The 19643-nt window shown below is 43.3% G+C and overlaps 1 protein-coding gene across 16 annotated transcripts in view; it reads right to left on the bottom strand.

Annotated features, from left to right (window-relative positions):
• The window catches only part of Pdcd4 (programmed cell death 4), a 41545-nt gene that overhangs the window by 6527 nt on the left and 15375 nt on the right, over window positions 1–19643 (bottom strand). For 6 of the 16 annotated variants that reach the window (XR_015638196.1, XR_015638195.1, XR_015638188.1 and 3 more), the window contains 6 exons: window positions 12619–12725; window positions 10452–10754; window positions 8832–8926; window positions 7049–7162; window positions 1447–1668; window positions 33–130 (listed from right to left, as the gene is read on the bottom strand). Coding sequence is in view for 8 of the 16 variants with exons in the window: in XM_087586734.1 (XP_087442860.1) it covers window positions 33–130; window positions 1447–1668; window positions 7049–7162; window positions 8832–8926; window positions 10452–10754; window positions 12619–12661 (875 nt within the window). In the remaining 8 variants the exon portion in view is untranslated. 16 annotated transcript variants of the gene reach the window in all.

Below are 19643 nucleotides of genomic sequence, written 5' to 3'. Positions count from 1 at the left end.
GGACGCTGCAATCTCACTTCCTACTCACTCACCTGGCCTGGACGCAGTCCACAGTGCCTTTGTAGCTATCGATGTAGGTGTTACACAAGATCCCATCTCCAACAGCTCTAGCAATAAACTGGCCCACCAACTGTAGGAGGAAATGGTTAAACCGTCTCATTAAACACGCCATACCTAAAGTACATGGCAGGATATGCAAGAGCAGCTGCTGGTTAAGCATGGTGTACACTCCTTGTCCTCACTGACCTTCACGTGCTGGGAGGTGCAGAAACACCTGTGCGCCCTGCACTGCGCACGCCCTGTCCTTGATTAGCTTGACCTTCAAGTCCATGCCATCAGGATGGAAAGGCAGCTCTGCTCTGCTCTGCTCACTACATAATCTCCAGGACTTTGCACACTGACCCAGTCTCAACATATACTCAATAGTATCTGTTAAAATGACCTCAAAGTCATGGAGAAACCTCTCCTCTTCAATACCCAGAGCGTGTTCCCAACTAACTATAAAATATATGTTATGGAGAAAAGTTAGGCACAAATAAATGTCCGTTTCTAAGTCTGACCACAGTGATCTTTATTAGAAAACCTGAAAGCAGCTCAGTATCCAGCAGTGAGTGCACACAAAGCACACACACATGGGGCCACACCACGGAAACAGGAGCCAGATTTTATGGGAAAAGTCAACACTACAGAACAGTGTCTGCAGTACAGTTCTACTTTCTAACTAAATAAAGGTAAAATGACACTAATAAATACCAAAAAAAAACCCTAGAAATAAAAAATACTTATTAAAACATTAACAGCTTGGTGTTGGGGTTTTTCACCTGGCCTGTCTTCATTTTAGATTTTATTTATCAAAAATTCTATAATTAATATGAACTCAGATGACCATTTTTAAGTGTGTATATAAATAGGGGAAAAGAAATATTTGTTTTTTACTCATATAAACTTCCTGTTACAGAAACAGCATTTAGAAACCCCCTATAAATTCAATTTTTATGCAAATGTTAATAGCAATTACATGGTTTCAAAGTGACAAAAGGGAACAGTTAGAACTGTTTTAATAAATTCCACTCAAGTAAATCAGTATCTGTTATAGCAACATAATATCTTTAAAATTATTAGCTAGTAAAATAATGTACATATTATTTAAAAAACTATGAGCAAAAAATACATGTATTACATATGACCTAAAAACTACACAGAGCAAACAGAAAAGGGTTGCTGAGTTCCATCAAGACCTAGGTAGGTCACAGCTCAGTATAGCTCCGTGTACAGCACTAGCCAGCAAGTGGGTGGCCCTCTGTTTATGAGACAAAGTGGGGACCTAAAAATGTGCAGAGCTATTCTTGTATGGCTAGAAACATGGGCCATTCCCTTGCAAAGTTGTGATCTGCTAGGAGCGTCATGTACCTGTAAGAGATAAAGGAACAAAGAAGTGTCACAAACCTGTGGTGCTCTCGGAGTGTCCAAGGCTAGCTCGGGGAGATCCTTCAACAACTTGTCAAATGACTTTTCCACGTCATTTGTGCTCATCACTGTCCCGCAAAGGTCAGAAAGCAGCTTGGAAGTCATCTCCCGGTGACTGGCTTTCCCCTCCAAGGCTAAGGACACTGCCAACACGGGCACACCACTCTTCATCTCCCCAAGGTTCAAATCCCTTAACATCTCCTGTGTGGAGGAATGAACAAGGGTACTTGGCTCTCTAGCTCAGTACAGTCTTACGTTTGCAGTCATGATTCTCTGTGTCTACAGTGCCCTTCCTTTATCTTTAGAAATATCATCAGGCCATCCAGAGACAGCCATACATGGGGAACCATCCCACATGCAGTCACCAAACCCAGACACTACTGGGGACGCCAAGAAGTGTATGCTGACAGGAGCCTGATATAGCTGTCTCCTGAGAGGCTCTGCCAGAGCATGACAAATACAGAGGTGGATGCTCACAGCCAACCATTGAACTGAGAAATGGGGTCCCCAATGGAGAAGTTAGAGAAAGGATTGAGGTAACTGAGGGAGTTTTCAACCCCATAGGAAGAACAACAATATCAACCAACCAGAAACCCCAGAGCTCCCAGGGATTAGACCACCAACCAAAGAGTACAGCTCCATCTATAGCAGAGGATGGACCTGGTCAGGCATCAATGGGAGCAGAAGCCCTTGGTCCTATGAAGGCTCGAGCCCCAGTGTAGGGGAATGCCAGGAAGGGGAAGGGGGAGGAGTGGGTGGGTAGGTGAATGGATGGGGGGGGGAACATGCTCATAGAGGCCGGGGGATGGGTGGGATGGGGGTTTCTGGAGGGGAAACCCGGAAAGGGGATAACACTTTAAATGTAAATAAAGAAAATATCCAATTAAAAAAATATCATCAGTCATGCTTAGGTCTACAGCGGTGATATGAGCTTTCCCTGCCTGAATATCATACACTGAGGATATGAAGAGCAGTGTGAGCAGTCCATCTGACCACAACTAGTCCTCTACCACACAGTCCATCCGACCACAACTAGTCCTCTACCACACAGTCCATCCGGCCACAACTAGTCCTCTACCACACAGTCCATCCGGCCACAACTAGTCCTCTACCACACAGTCCATCCGACCACAACTAGTCCTCTACCACACAGTCCATCCGGCCACAACTAGTCCTCTACCACACAGTCCATCCGGCCACAACTAGTCCTCTACCACACAGTCCATCCGGCCACAACTAGTCCTCTACCACACAGTCCATCCGGCCACAACTAACTAATCCTCTACTTAACAGTCCATCCAACCAAACTAATTCTCCTCTACTCTACAATCTATTATGATTATTTCCACAAATAATTGATGAACATTTGTGGATAAAATTACTTCATATACAGAGTGTTTATATAGTCCACTTAAATGTTTTCTCTTGAAGACTGGGTTTGATAGCACATGCCTAAATCCCAGCCCTAGGGAGGCAGAGGCAAGCAGACTTCAGAGTTCAAGGCCAACATGACCTTACTGACATAGTTTGTTCCAAACCAGCCAGAGCTTGTAGTAAGACCTCGCCTCCTCTTACAGTACATGTTTGCTTTATTCTCTCATGTGAATATAAAGTGGGATCTTCAGTGTTTAAGTGGGATTAATATTTTAAATGATGGAATAAAAATTTCCCTATAAATCACAACAAATAGTTCCAAATATTTACTAACTATGCAACAAGGTTATAAGGTATCATGCCACTCCATTTAATGCTCAAAATAGTCCAATACCTGCAGTAGTACAACCTTAAAGGCAGAGTTCTAACTCTAACTTGGTTACTTAACACTGCCCACTTTTAAAGTTTTCTTGGGATTTTTAAACCATGATATACAACTAGGAGGTGCCTACTTTTACAACACTGTAAGTGGTGTCCTTGTCAGTGATCTCTAATACAATCTTCCTTTCCTTTATTGAGTGTGTTAGTGTGCTTTTGTACTACAGTTGGGTGCTAGAAGTTGCACAGTTCTTGTTACGAGACATGCAACTAGGACTGAGCCATCAAGAGTAGCAGTATCTGTGGGAAGAGCCCCAGATGGCAATCTCGGTCTCTACAGTGTGAGTGGCATGCCTGCCTGAGAAGTGGGCTCCTCTCGTGGATATGGAGATGCTCTGAAAACAGTTAAAAGTTTAGCACTGGTTGTCAACCTGTGGGTCATGACCTGTTTGGGGTCATATATATCCCTCATATCAAATATTTACATTATGATTCATAACAGTACAAGTAGCAATGAAATAATTTTATAGTTGGGGCATTACCCTATTATGAAGAACTTCATTAAAGGGTCACAGCATTAGGAATCTTGAAGGAATCTTAGAGAAAAAGTTGAAGTCTTTAAGATTAGCACACAAGGGTGGGGACTGTAAGCAAGCAGCAGCAGAGGTTACCATTCAAGGCTAAGATGGCTGCCAAACAGGAACCTGTTTGTGTAAAAATAAGCAATTGCAACAAGACAAGAGATGTGGCAGCATCCTGCGTGTTAGCATCTAATCTGGCAAATCAGATATAACCAAGAGAATGAGATGAGGTGACTTCTTAAGGGTTGGGGGCCACAAGGAAAAGAGAGTGCAAGTTAGACCCATGCTCAGAAGCCCAGCCTGGGATCCGAGACCTTGGAATCCACAGGAAGAGTCAACGTGAGGAAGATCATGGTAAAAGCAATACAAGATACTATAGAGGTCCAACCTTTAATGGAATAAAAGGGAAAATCTATGATCCAGAATATGGTCCCATGCAAGAAACTAGAGTGGTCAAGAGATACTCAGCACTAAAAGTGCTGAAATTAGGGAAGTTTAAACAAGTAGCAAAAGAGCCTGTTTTAGCCTGGCTTGTGAGGCTGTGGGACACGGGTGGATGGGATCCATCTGACTGCTGTGGAGACAGAAAAACTGAGTAATGTAACTTCCCATCCCTCCTTAAGGCAAAGGCTGCATGGCCTGAGGCAGTGTGATGGACATAGTCTTTGGTGGATTGGCTTATGAAAGCCATGAAGAACACTTGGTCATCTCTGTCTGAAGTCCCCATAAACATCAGGAACTGGAGGACCAAAAAGGAGGGGCAGGTGCTATTGAGGGAACTAGGAGGAAGAGGAGCAGTGTTTGAACCTGGTTCACTGGGTCAGGTAGAACTGCGTTCACAGAGAAGGCAAAGGAAAGGTTGATCCAGCAGGGACCTCATGGCTAGTGTGGAGCTTTAGTGGCTTTTCTGAGCCCTTTGGTGGGGTAAGATCTTTATAAAGTAGGAGGGGATTTGACAGATCTCAGTGACTTAGAGCAAGATGTAGAGAGTCTGTAATGTGAGAGCCCTAGAGGAGGTAAGAAAAAGACACAGCAGATAAAGAGATGCCTGGGTTATTCAGAGACAGATGTGGTGGGATTTGGGTCTCACTGGAGTTCCCAAGGAAAAGACTGACAAAGAAAGCCATCTGTGTGCTAAAGGGCTTCTGGAAGACACCCAGAATAGATCGGCACAGTGAAGACGATCAAGCCTGCCCCAAGGGTGGAATTATCCCCCGAGACTATGAAGGGTATATTTCCCTCCAGCAAAAGGTTATGCTAGCAGTGGAGATGGTTTGCCCAGCCAGGAATTCCAACAGCCCAGTATGAATGGAGAAGCTGCAGCCACCATGAACCAAGGGCCACTCTGACCTAGGGAGCCATTAGGTACAGCGGGAGAGAGCAGAGCCACATTCACCTTTGGCCATGAGCAGGTCTGAGCAGACTGAGTCAGGCTACTGAGTTTGTCAGGTTTGGAGAAATGTAGGAAGACTGTGGAAGAGCCCCGGGATCGGAAACTTAATGGCTCAGAGAGAATGACTGAGGATTACAGAGAGCTAATGAAGTTAATGCCTCCCATCCACGTGCTTGGTACCCAACTATGATCTGGGGAGGAAGGAACTGCTACAAATGCATGGAGCCTCTCCGTATTCGGCCCTGCTTACGTTACACTTTAGAACATCTTAGTTGTGAACCTCTGCACTCACCTGACGCTTGCTCAGAACAGGTTAAACAGACTTTCAGAGTGCTTCACCAATGTTACCTTTGTAGCCTCCCTCTGTCATGGGTTGGTACGTTAGGGTGTTGCCTTGTCCCACCCATCCTCTAGAAAATGTGTTATATAAATGACATAATGTTAACTTCTGAGTGTTTCTGAACACCTAGAAGTATACCCAAAGGACCTACAGGTGCATCTAAAGGAAGAGGGAAGGAACCCTAGAAGTCCAAGCACAGCAAACATGGCTCCTGCAGGCCTTGCCCTTCTCCCCCATTCTCTCTGCCTTATTAAAAACCATTAGATTACATTCCAAAGGCTAACCACCAAGGTCGAGTCCCCTCAGCCACGTCCTCCTCCTGAGGCTGACAACCAAGGTCCAGCTATCAAAGTACTGAGGTCCAGCAATCAAAAATCCCCTTTGCCTCACCTAATTAACATGCCTAATTAAAATTAAGCAGCTCACCCTACACTGAGTTTCCCTTTAACCGTTATAAACTGTCATCTGCTATGAATCACATTTGTCTCCACTGTTCAGAGCCTGTCTGTTGTTGTCATCATCCCACTCCCCCTCCTCAGACAAATATTCCTTCCCCCTCCCTCTTGTTTCTTTTTCCCTTCTCCTTTCCCCTCCCCCTCCTGTCTTTGTTTCTTATTCCCTGACTTTTGTCACTCTACAGAACTTGGTCTTGTGGATCTTGAGACAATACCAGTCCCTTCAATGAAGATGGGAGATCAACCCACAGGGGCAAGGGCCAGGCACAGGTGTGAAATCCTTGGCAATACGAAGGTCTTGTACGGTAAGACACATATGACACCTGTCAACATTACTGTCAGAATCCTACAATGAACTACGTCTGCAAACAGAAAGGTGCTAGAGGCTTTGGGGAGCTCTTGGGATAGTAGCAGATTTTCATACCCCATCTTGCCTAAGCTGCCCATCCTTTGTATAAATTGATAATGAAAGGGGGATTGGCACGAAAAGGCTAAAATGTCTTCTGAGCGGGCTAAGATCACGGTAGTACAGGTAAACAATCTGTCTCTTCCTGTTAGAAGTTACCAGACGTTGATAAGGCTGTAGCTGGACACTATAGCAAAAGCAGCCTGAGCAAAGGCCCAGCAGGGTTTGGGTCTTTTATAGAAAGGAGCAGAAGAACAGAACAGCAACTGTTACCTGCAACAGGGGAGCCTACAACCCAGTACCCTAGCAACTCAAGAACAGCTGCCCATCGAAGGGCTAGAAGAAGGCACCGGGTCAAACTGCTCTCTGTTGTAGCACAGACTCCAGCTCTACGGAGGCGGCAGCACACTTATAACAGTGAGGAGTGGCATGCACAGGCCCCGCACAAGGGCTGGGCAAGCTGCCCTTGGGACCAGTGTCCTCTGAAGCTGCTGAGTGTCGCCCAGTGACTGAGCCACGTTCCTTTCTTGGTTGACATTTGTTGTTGTTACAAAAGAAAAGAACATAAATTTATCCAGAGTAACCCCAATGGCTCTATCCAGAGTAACCCCAATCGCTCTCCATGGTGTTTACCCCCTGCCCCTGAAAACCTACCGCGACTTCGTTCGTATCTCCGTGCTCAAAGTACTCCTGTATGATGGGTGTTAACGTCTTCTCAAACGCCGTCTCATCCAGGGGCAGAACCACAGTCTCATAAACACAGTTCTCCTGAAAGAAGGGCATCACAAATTAAATGTTCGAATAAACTGAAACCATCGTTTCATAGCTCCGCCAGCTGATCACCAGTAAGGCAAGAAAAGGACATTGCTTCCTGCTGTAATCAGTCTGGGTGCGACGCTGTCACAAAGCGTCAACAGGCCCCAGACAGAACAAACCCACTCACGGCAGCAAATGTGTAATTTTTCTCCCAAATTCTGTATTTCATGCTGACTTACTTGGGTATGGAGGGGGGAGCATGTACCATGCATGCATGTGGTGTGCAGGGACCAGAGGTCAAGGTTACCTCCACCTACCATGTCCTCACTGAAGGACTGGATGACAGATGCATCCACCACAGCTGGTTTTTCCTATCAGTTTCCTGACTGTGGAGACTACACTCAAGCTGCCCAATTTGTACATAAAGTGCTTTTCCCTATTGAACCATCTCCTCATCCCTTTCACCTCATTTTCTGAGGAAAAAGTCTCTCACTAAACCTGGAGCCCCATCTAGCAAGCCCTGGAGCCCACTTGTCTCCACTTCTCAATGCTGAGCTCAATGCTGAGATCACCGTATGTCCAGCATTTATAGAGGTGCTAGAAATCCAAACTCAGGTCCCCTGTTTGCATAGCAACACCTTACCTAAGCCACCTCAGCTTTTATGTTAACTTTTATATTCCTCGCAAAACCAACTTTTCGACCCAAAACCTTTAACATGGCATCCCAGCACATACTTTCATTAAAATTTGACTTTTTAACAAGATTAAGTATTCTTATATATGTACTAACATTGTCAAAAGCAGAAACTTTCAAAATTAATATAATAAAAATAAGAGATCAATATTGTAATGACTGAAAATCTAAGAAAAAGCAGTTCAAGTGAAACTTAAGTAAGATAAAAAATGCTTATCATGAACCCATGTGTCTACTCTACAGAAAAGCTAAAATATTTACCTACAACTTGTCACTTAAAATATTATTTGCAGCATATACTTAAAAGACTAATATTTAGCAAAGTACATGGTATTTCAATCCCACAGCTTTTAAATATTTTTATAATCTCTTAGAAATTTTCCATATCCATCTGTTAAAACTGGTAAGTACACATATGAGAATAATGTGCAAAGAAAACAATCTAACACACACACACTGACATTTTCAAGTAAACAGATATAGATTAAATAAGATAGCCTGTGAGTTAATACTGGGGAAGCTGGAAGAAGAGTACCAGTAGGATTCATTGCACCAATTATACTTTTAAAATTTTTCCATTAGAAAGACAGAAAGAACTTCACAATGATGCATTAAGATATTCCTTATTAAGTATTATCATGAGAGAGAAAATGCACATGTCCCCAGAACAACATATACACTAGTACTCATGTTAAGTAGTGATTCTAAAAAGGAACCCAATACCTGCAGCCCATGATACTCCTTTATTATCACCAGTCTCAAGTCAATAAAGACCTCCTGACTCCCAAAACCAAGTGGAAATTATGTATACTTTACTATCAAAAAACCTGGTTTTCCTAATCTGTATATATGATTTTTCTATTCATGTTGTCTTTATCTTCATAGCTATGGAGTACTGATACATAACCATGTATCACTTGACAATCTTATGAGTGAAAATCAAGAAATCTTACAAACATTGAGTATATTAAAAAAAATAGCTGATACCTGGTCATCATCATAGTTTGGATCTTTCACATCCACCTCCTCCACATCATATACCTGTCCAGGTGTGCCCCAGACACCCTTGCCTCCTGCACCACCTGAAAGTTCAGTTGATAGTTCACAAATATTAACTGAAATCTGAAATAATTTCAAATGTAAAAATTCTTATGCTAATTATTTTCCAGTTGAGAATTACACTTGAAATTCCTATAAAGATCACTTTTTCAATAATAGATTATATTTCTAAAAGCATTAAGTCAAAATAACTTAGTTAGAAATTACAAAGGCAAAATCTTTAAAATATTTTTTTAATCTGAGCAATAGTTGTACCACAGACCTTACAGAACATGACACTGTGGTGCAGCTCTAAATTTTGGCATTTCTTGGAACCAGAAAAAAGAATAAAGAAGAAAAACATTTTGGGCCAGGAAATGTGGCATTAAAAGCTCAACACATTTAAAAAAAAAAAAAAACATTCCACAGATATCTATAATGACTACCGTCATGCTAACATGTAATATTCTTCCACATAAAGTGCACATTAAACTATACTTAGAAATTAGCAGTATTTTAACAAATAATTGCTATTTAAAAAATCAACAGCAGTAACAGCTGTTTCTCTCTACTTCTGCATATAGAACAAAGACTATAACTTCAACTGAGCAATTCACTTTTCCATTATCAATTTACTGTGGCATTTTTAGAAGGCCAAATTTGTCTAAAATAATACTTTTTAAAAAGCCTTCAGAATGCCATTGCCCCCCTTTTAAGTTTTCATTCTATACCTGGACTATAATCCTTGCCAACACAGCAGACCAGAACCAGATAACTTCAGATCACTTTGATTGATATGATTATGTAAGCTAATCACAAAATAATTTCTGAAAGACCACTGAATACTGATATATTTATCTTTCCCTATTCACCTCAACAAAAATGTTTTTCATAATCATATTTTTTCTTGGCATTAGTTCTATGTTCATTAATAAAAGATGCTGAAATTCAATCTCCATGTTTCAGTTCCCCCCTCTTTCCAAACACTTCATCACAAGATCCATTTAAATTATCAGCGTCTTAAATGTGTAACTGAAGCTCACACCATTCAAAATCCAGTCCAATCTCCAATTCTACTAAAATCCTACTATAGACAGAGGCTGAAAGCCTCTCATCCAATGAATTTTAAATGTCTATCAGTATTCTAGGCACTGGATACTACAGTGAAATAAATCAATCTACTCCAACACTCAAGCAGCAGAACTAAAAAGAGCTCAGACCCAGATCCACGTATATGTTACCAAATGCATAGTCACTATTTTTAACATTAGACATAGATTCATTTGGTAACAGTTATAATAAACCTGACCACCTTCATAATGTGTATAAAATTCATAACTGAAAGCATCAATGTCTACTATATTTTGCTGAGAGGAAAAGAGAAAGTTTACTCCAAAGAAAAAGTAAGCAACCTAAAGAAAAAGTGGTATGGGCCTTCAGCTCTGCCATAAAGATTCATGCAACTCATAAAGCCCTAGGACTGTTAATGCTTTCTCTGTTTACAACAAGGGAGTCCTAGCACAGGAACCGGGGTTCTTCCAGTTGTTTCTTTGCACAGCACACACTAACCTTTCTTTGGCAGCCCCCTTCCTTTCCCAGATCTGGACCGCCTATCTAGCAACCTTCCTTTTGGACTGGTGGGCACAGCTACTCCACTTCTAACTGCTTCACTTCCATTATCACTGACTGAATCGCCTCGGCCAGAGTCCCGGGATGAATTTTTCCGCAGTCGTCTTTTTGCTTTAGCATTAATTCTAGCTTCATTAATAGTAGATGCGGAGATCCAATTTCCATTTATTTCATTCTTTATTTCCTCAGTGCCAGCATTTTCTTCATCTCCAGAAAAGAGAGAGTCACTTAAATTGTCAGGGTCTTAAAAGAGAAAAAAGAAAACCAAACTAAGTATTTCCAATATCCACTGTTATGTCAGGTACAATTTTTTTTAAAGATTTATGTATTTATTTTATGTATTTGTACACACAGTCACTGTCTTCAGACAGACCAGAAGAGGGCATCAGACCCCATTACAGATGGCTGTGAGCCATCATGTGGTTGCTGGGAATTGAACTCAGGACCTCTGGAAGAGCAGTCGGTGCTCTTAACTACTGAGTCATCTCTCAGCCCCGTCAGGTACAATTTAATTTGGTTACTTCACATGCAATTAACATTCTGTAGGCTAGTAGTAGTCATACATTGGCAATTTTACATGACTTGATCTAATAAAGGACAGATAAGATTATTTGTCCCATTACCAAGGAAAGTAAATGAAGGTACTGAATTTTAATTAACAGGGTTTTCTAAAAAAAAGTTATTACACTTGCTTGGATAATAAAAATCTATGTTAGTATGAAGAACAAAAAAACTATAGACTTGTGAGCAAAGAGTTACCAAGTAGAGAGAGGTAATAAAGAATCTTGAGACAAAGGAGATAAACTGCACAGTGTCTAACATACTTTTTCTACTGGACAGTACAAGTTCAGCACGTCATACAGATGAGGAAATCAAGGTTCTGATGGTATTTAAACTATTTTCAAAACTCTCCCTGCTCAATTACAAATGTTTAGGAGACTTAATGTCTGCAATATATACTTGACTTGTAATCAAATACAACTGTTGAACTGACTGCCTTCAATATAGGAAATGCTCTTAAAATCATTATCTCCAAAACTATTTCCTTAAATTTCTATCTCTGAAAGGTCCCCAGCCTACACATGTTGGTACATTAGCACCTAAAGTGGTTGGCACATTAGTACCTAAAAGAGACCAAATGGTCTTTTGCTTAGAAGTCATTTAGTTACTAATTTGCTATCAGAATTCTTCAAAATATACCCAAATCTCATTCCCTCCATGAAAACCATCCTAACAACTTCAGCCACTAGAACACTACATGGTCATACAATGATCATTCAACCCATTGCAGCAATCAATGCTTTACTTCTTTTATGACTTTCCCTGCTCATAGCCTCAAAGAAGGGGCTATTACCAGACTGCACTTCCTGTCAACAGCACCCCACAGACCACTCTCCCCTGTCTCAGATGTCTTTGACAAGCAGATGGCGCCTCAGCTTTGCTCTGGAGACATTTTTAAGTCAGAAAGGCCACTGGCTTCATTACCACTCTAGCAGTTTATTTTCCCAGATGGGTAACTCAAATAAGAGGCAAATCACCCAAACTGTCTGGTGTGTAATTGTAATTATGATAATTATTATTATGATGTAAAGTTGACATATATGACTTTTATTGTAGTTTGTGAGTCTAAAAAGTGAAAACTGAATCAATTTAAAAAGCACAGATGTATTCAATTCTTTTAGATTCTTAGCAAAAAAGTACAAATGTTAATAAGAAAACACTGTAATCCAAAACAAACACACATAGTGTGTTACAGCATTTCATTAGTCTGTCTCTCTCCTTCGATCTTCAACAGTCTCCAAAGTGAAGACAGTGGTGTTCTAAAGCATGCCCTTACTGAAAAACTCTTTCAAAGCTTTCTACATTATCTCAGTGTAGAAGTCCTTACTATTGTAACATAACGTCGCTCAACACTGTCCCAGCTAAGTGTACCACCCTCAATGCTGACCACTTTTAAATGCAAGTACTCAAAACTTTTACTAGTTTCCGTTGCCTTTTTGTAGAGCCAGGATACCTTAAGCATGGCTAAGAAAGTACTTTAAGAGCTTTACTCTCATTTGGAACAGCTTCAAGGTTGGTCACAAGGCAGGGTTAGAATACAACTCACCAGTGGGGTTCACATTCAGTATCTGCTCGTTTTCTACATCCATTTTTCCTTAATTTCACTTGCACTGATTATACGCAAATTACTAAATGGAAGTCTTCCTTTAGAATCTACGTTTTAAAAAAAAGAAAAGAAAAAGGTTCAACATCTTCTAAACTGACACAATAAGGTAAATTCAACTTACTTGAATAAAATGTAAAAAAAAAAAAAAAAGCCTCAATCCCTTCAAAAATAGTCTAATTAATACTTAGCTCCCAATTTCTCCATAAGCTTTTCTGAGACAAAAAGAAAAACAAAAAATTACATCAGATTTCAGCATGTGCCAATGAATCCCTTAAACGTGAGGTTTAAAGAAACATTTATAACACACATCTTTTAAACATACACACCAAATCTTTTACGATTCTCTCCCCCCATTACCATGTGCGTGTACATGCATGCATGTGTGCACGTGTGTGTGCGTGCTTCTGCATGTGTTTGTGTGCCACATTATAAGCCACATTGTGAATAGACAGCTGTGTAGGGCAGAAGAGGGCACTGGATTCCCCCAGAGCTGGACTTACAGAGAGCTGTGAGCCAACAGATGTGAACTCTGGGAGCCGAACTCAGGTCCTCTGGAAGAGCATTATGCACTCTTAACCCACATTCCATCTCCCAAGCCCACATTTAATACAGTCTTAAAATTAATTTGACATCCACATACGGGGACATAAGTACTGGATAAATCTCTAACAAAAACTAAAATTTACTCTAAAATAAAAACAACAGTCTTGGCTAATCAGAACATTTCATGTACTGATCTTTCCCATCACAGACTATCCAAAACCAGAGGCAGCTGTCATTTCATTTCCTCGTCCATTACATTGTCTTTTTATGAGGCACTGAAACAGGAAGAGATTTTTAAGTAACCCTTTCTATTATGTGATTTATATTCAGCATATGGCTTTTATAATCTAAAATTTTCATTCTTAAAAAAAAAGCACAACCTGCTTTAAGAATAAAAGGCAGATGTGGTTAAAATACACACACACACACACACACACACGTAATCGCAGCACTAGAGGACACACATGGGTCACCAGGAGTTTAACACCTGCATGTGAGACCTTTGTGTGCTGTGGAGAGCAGACAGGTGATAAACTTCACCAAGTTTAACAAGCATAAGGCCCTCCACATCTATATCCTTTCTCCCTAAAACAGGTATCAACTTGTGAAACAAGAGTAACACCTTATGCTGAGGTGATGTCATGACTGTTAGGCTACACCAAGACGTTATCCTACCCAAGAAACAGAACATGGTAAAAATCACTCTCTAGTTCTGCTCAGAATTAACTGACATGTAGGTCTGAATGGCCACTTACTTCCCGGTGTTAATTTTAAATGACTTGGGATCTAGAAAAAAAAATGAATTTTAAAGTAGATACGTAGAGAGTCATACAAATGTAAGACCAAGTATAGTTTGGAAATGGAGAATTTTACTACTTTCCGTGGCTGAAATTGCTGAATCCTGCTTTCCCTCAGCGTATGCCTGGATCACTCGCTAGAGGAAATCTGCCAGCTCTGATGTGATCTGAATGTAACCAAAGTTACATCTTCAAGTGTTATTTTCATTCTGGATGCGAGTAGAACCTTTGAGAAAATATTTTCTGCAGCATCCAGCTAATAAAGGGGGAAATATTATAAATAATGCTTCTCAGGCCCTTTGTAGTTCAAAATGCATTGGATACGCGTTATTTCATGTTCTTCATGTAGAGGTTCAGAAGGAGAAGGTGGCCTGGGCAAGAAGAAACAGCAGCACAGCCGGTGAACCACAACAAGAATCCAGATCTGGTAAACACACTACAGGAGCTTACAGCGCCGTATAGGGAAGTCCTTCTTAGGGTTAAAGAAGTTTATGACAGCACAGGTTTGTTGCACCAACTGTTAATTCTGCTTTCCAAACACTAAAAATAAACTATGATACTGAAAACAGCTATCAGCAAATAACCAACACACATAATACACTGCTTTATTAATTATAACAGCCAAACCATGGAGATAACAGCCGGATCAAACAGTCAAGGCCCAGTCACACCGATAGCATCACAGCTGTTATAAAGGACAGTATGCTGCACTCTCTTCAGTAGGCTTTTTCCTTTTTCTTTTAATTTAACAATCCTTAAAATGCTTACTTCAAACAATGTAGGCCAAAAAAAAAAAAAAATCTAAATTCCACTTGCTCCACACTAATCTATACAAAATCATTTCCCACGAGGGAGGAAAAAAAAAAGCCATGCATACAGCTAAAAAAAATGAAGGCTGAAATTAACTGTTCTCCAGTGCGTTTCCAAAATGCCCGATAAATTACTCTGACATCCTGGAAGTTAAGTTTAGACCATATGTTAACTAGAAAAGTACCTTAATTCTTCCCTGGGATGCAATCATATTAATTAGTAACATGCAATCAGATAAAAGCGCTCTGTGACAATAATGCAAAAAGCAACCACTATAGAGAAGAAGCATGCACATTTATTTTTGCAGTCGTAACAAGTATTTGCCCTTACTATTACTACGAGATACACAGAGACATCGCAGGCCCATTACGGATATAAATACTAGGACGAGCACATAAGCTAAAGCCTCAGTTTTGTTTTGTTTTTTAATAAATAAATAGGGCCTTCCCTCAAAGTCTCAAACTCTTAAATCAAGAATAATGCAACTGTGAGACTATCAAACTGTTTTAAACGCAGCCTGTAGGCCTCACACCCACACCTCACCCAGGCCAGGAGCCGCATTTTGAATCATTCATAGCAGATAAGGAGACTACAGAGGCTGGCTACAGACCCAGTTCCCAAGGACGGGGACCTGGGAAGACAGGCAATACCTACATCTGCAGTTTTGAGACTGTTGAGGGTAAGGGTGGGGGGCGCCAAAAAACAAAAAAACAAAACAAAACAAAACAAAAAAACAAAAAAGCACGCCCTCTACGTACATTACAGTAGCGGACAGACGTGCAGCAAACACAGCATGCGTTCACACAGAGAGGGGGCTCCCTTCTCGGCTTTGTTTTCTCTAGGCTATATTCTATTTTTTTAAGGGACCCTGTGCAGGAGACAGCAAGGAGGAGTTGGCACAGGTCAGGGCGGGCAGCTGTCCGCGCCCCGTGCCCGCACCGACCGGCGCCTTTCCCGCAGGACCCCGACCCTCCCGCAGCGAGTAGGGCCAGCCAAGGTGGCCAGGCCCGGGCTCGGGGCGCGGACCCCTCACCGGATCTCCGTCCGGTCGACACACCTCTCCTACCGTCCCGTCCCCCGCGTTCAACTGCGTCCGGCCGGGCGCCCGGGGGCTCCTCTGGGCCGCGAGCGCACGCACGCCCGGCCGCCGGGGAAGAGGCTGCGGAGGAGGGGGCGGGCCCGCGCTGCAGCGCCCCGGCCGGGCCGGCCTGGCCTCGGAGAGCGAGCACCCGCAACTCCCCGCAGCCCCGGGCGTTGGGCGAACGAGGGTGACCCGAGGGCTCCGAGGCGGGTGGGGACCGGGACCGACCGTCCGGACCGCCGCAGCGAGGCCTCCACGCCCCCTCCCCCTCCCAACGTGCGACAGCCTGCGCCGACCCGGGGCCACCGGAAGGAGGACGCCGCCCGCCCGAGCGTGCGAGCCGCGCCCACCGTACTGACCCCCTCGGGCCGCCACCGCTCGCCCGGGTCTCTGGTCCGCCGGGCCCCGACCCCGCTCCTCAGCCTCCGCCACCGCCTCGGAGCGCCTCTGGCCCCGCTCGCTCTGTTTGTTTTTGTTTTGTTCTACCCAGTAACACGGGGGCGACGGCGTGGCGTTTATTGGCCGAGAGGAGGACGTCCTGTAGCCAATCGTGGTGGCGGAGCTGCTGCCGAGGCTGCGAGGCAGAGCTAGGGGAAGTGAGACGTGGAAAGTAGGGGCGGAGCTGGGGGGGGGGGCTCCGACGTCGGCACATGCGCGCTGGGCTTGGCCCCTCGCCAGGGTGGGGGCAGGTGGGAGGGCTGGGTTGTGAAAGCGGGTGGAGGGCTGAGCTGGGGTGGGGGCTGGGTGCGGCTGGTGGCTCGGACCGGCCCATCCTCTCCACGGGGCGTCTCAACCCTTGCAAAGGCTTTGGGTTTCCTGAGGTCCCTGCCATTTCTGGGCGTCTGGAAGAATCTGCAACCTCTACTTACTTCTGCCGCTGGCCCTTGCTCACGCGTGGCTCCTACCGCGTGTCCACGTGCTCAGGAAGTTTCTTGCAGCAAAGGCCTAACCCCTTTGAGATAAAAATCGCTCCCATTTCCCAGATAAAGAGATACAAACATTGAAGTCCCTTTGCCAACCAGCCAGGCCACTGTGGTTCTTGCATTCTTACCAAAGCTGGGTTTCTCAGCCATTTGGCTATGGTTTGTGTATTGAAAGAGTCCTCTACAGCTGTCTTCCGTGACTTTTCCTTCAGGCTGCCATCTCTAGCCTTCATTTTGTCTGAGTCGTTATCTCCTGAGATAATGTGCAGTACCGTATGTTCTCCCTGTGCACTTGGAAAGTGACTGACCTGCTTTCTCCAGGCCTGTTTACATTTAGACTGATGGCAATACCAGAACGTTCTCTTGGTTGTTTCAGAATTGAACTGCTCAATAGCAGCCGCCACCCCCTAACGTGGGCCTTTCTACCCAGTCTCCTTCTGCCTGGTGTTATCTAACGCTATTACACACACACACACACACACACACACACACACACACACACACACACACACAGCCTTCCTCACTGCATAGATGCCCCTCCTCTGGAATCCACTAGGACAGCTCACGGCTCCACATCCTCCCTTGTCTCGCCAGGTTTTTTATCGCATCATCTCGAAATGTTTCTCCTAGCTGGTATCTCTGCCTGGTACATCCTATCCAAGTCTCTCAGCCTTCCTCAGTCTTTGTCAAGTCTCATGCCAATATAATCCATTTTCTGAAACCTGATTCCTCAGAGTACCAGCCAGTCTGCGGGGCTGATGGCGTTCTACCTGGCATTGTTTTATCTGAGTCCCAGTCCTGGCTTATCTCACAAGACCTGTGTCTCACTCGCCCTTTGCATCGCGTGCTTGAGAGGCACCTTGCAGATATGTTATGCCCATATAATAAATATGCTCTGTGCAAACTCAGAGAATCCCAGGAGTTGGGAGTCATCACTGTCTCTCCCTCAGAACTTCGTCACATGGCCAGTATCTGAAGCATCACTTGACACATGCTACGTCCAGGCTTTATGGGGCAAATACCCCAAAATTGGTAAATAAGAATAAAGTACAACTCCCATTTTTTAAAAGGGCATCTTGGACCTTTGAAAAGAGTCCGTTTAGGAAACCTGGCCCCCAGGAAGAGGGCCGAATAGAGAATAAAACATTCCCTTCCCTTTGCTAACCATCTCGACCCTCACCCTGATACCTGAAATCCCCAAACACACTGTAGTATGTGGTTGGCCAGTTTGAGCAAGATAGGAATGGTGTCCTAGTCCCAGCTGCCTACTCTCTATAACAACCCCACTCCCTCCTCAAGACTTCTGTTTCTTTACCAGTAAAATTCAGAAGTACAAGAATTTTGCAATATTTTAATAGGTATCCTGAAAAAAAAAAAAAACACAGGGGGAGAAACTGTTTTATGGCCACATCTTGGAGAGAACACCTTTCAACAAAGTTAAATTTTCCTTTACTCCTAAACTCTGTGGCAACTTTGGTGGCCAGTCTAAGAAACTCAATGTCTCTCTATTAATATCTTTTTCTTCAAGATATCCTGGAACATGGTGCAAGAAACCAGTTTGGGAATATAGGTAATGACAGCCACTATCACGGACATCCCTTCTAGCCACACTGGACCCTGACCACCGGTGCTTTTATAGCTAAATGTTCTAAAAGATTGAAACTAAAAGAAATACACTAGAACTAGGAAAGTAGCCAGGTGCCAAGAACCCTTGCCTAGCAAATCAATCTGCAAGTATTTATCGGCTGCCTGGTCTGTGAAAAGCACCTAATTAATCCAGCTGTGTTCTTGGCAAAAGGCATTTTCTTTTTTTTTTTTTAAATTGGGTATTTTATTTATTTACATTTCAAATGTTATCCCCTTTCCGGGTTTCCTCTCTGGAAACCTATCCCATCCTCCCTCTCCCTGCTTCTATGAGGGTGCTCCCTCACCAGAAGTGTCAGCAGAGCCTTTACCATGTGTTCAGACAGACATTAAATACCCTCCCTTCCCCAGGAAGCCGCAGGTCTGAGCAGCGATAAGATGCACAGAGCAGGTGTATGGCTTGTTAAGGTTTGTGAGAAGAAGAGAAACAAAGTCTCCAGTTTTTGCTTTTAAGATATTGACTTTGTTCCTAACTGCATTGCTTGGGGCATTTCAACTTCTCTTCCCCAGATCTGGACTGTAAAAGACGGCCTACTTCAAGGGTTCTCTGGAACTCATTCAAGTCCTGACACCTTGAGAGGCTCTGCAAAGAACTTAGGTACACCACAGGAGTCCAGGAAATGAAAACAAGAGAAAACCGAATTTTCCTCTAGTATTGAGAAACGACTCAATGACATACGGGCAAAATAATTGTGGCTCTCAATCTAGGATCTACATGTGGATGCAAAGCTTTGACGATAAAACTTCCCATCATCCCACTGGCAAGAGTGACAGCAGTCGTCAAACATGGTGGTCACACCTATGATTCCAGCAGTTAGCAGGGAGGCAAGAAGACTGCCATGCGTCCCAGGCCAGCCTGGGCAACAGCGTGAAGGCATCCCCTAATCAGAAAAAGGGCAGAGAAATGGATGGTGTTAGGTTTGGCACATGAGTAAACTGCCAAGAAATACACAAATGGAAGACAAACTGCAGAAGTTCTCGCAGTGACCTCCGGGCTCTTGACAGCCTCTCCATGCTCTGAACAAAGCCACATTTGAAATCTGAACTCTTAGCACTGTTCTCACCCTTGCATGAAACTGGAAAAATCCATCTTTCGCAGTGAGAGTGGTCCGCTTCCTTCCAGAGAACTTGCAGATGGGATTAGCATAGGCATCAGCCCTGTTTGCC

Source organism: Rattus norvegicus, chromosome 1 (genome assembly GCF_021556685.1).
Source record: "Rattus norvegicus strain SHRSP/BbbUtx chromosome 1, alternate assembly SHRSP_T2T, whole genome shotgun sequence".
Lineage (NCBI taxonomy): Eukaryota > Metazoa > Chordata > Mammalia > Rodentia > Muridae > Rattus > Rattus norvegicus.
Note: the sequence above shows the minus strand (reverse complement) of the source record. Positions and strands in the feature narration are given on the sequence as shown.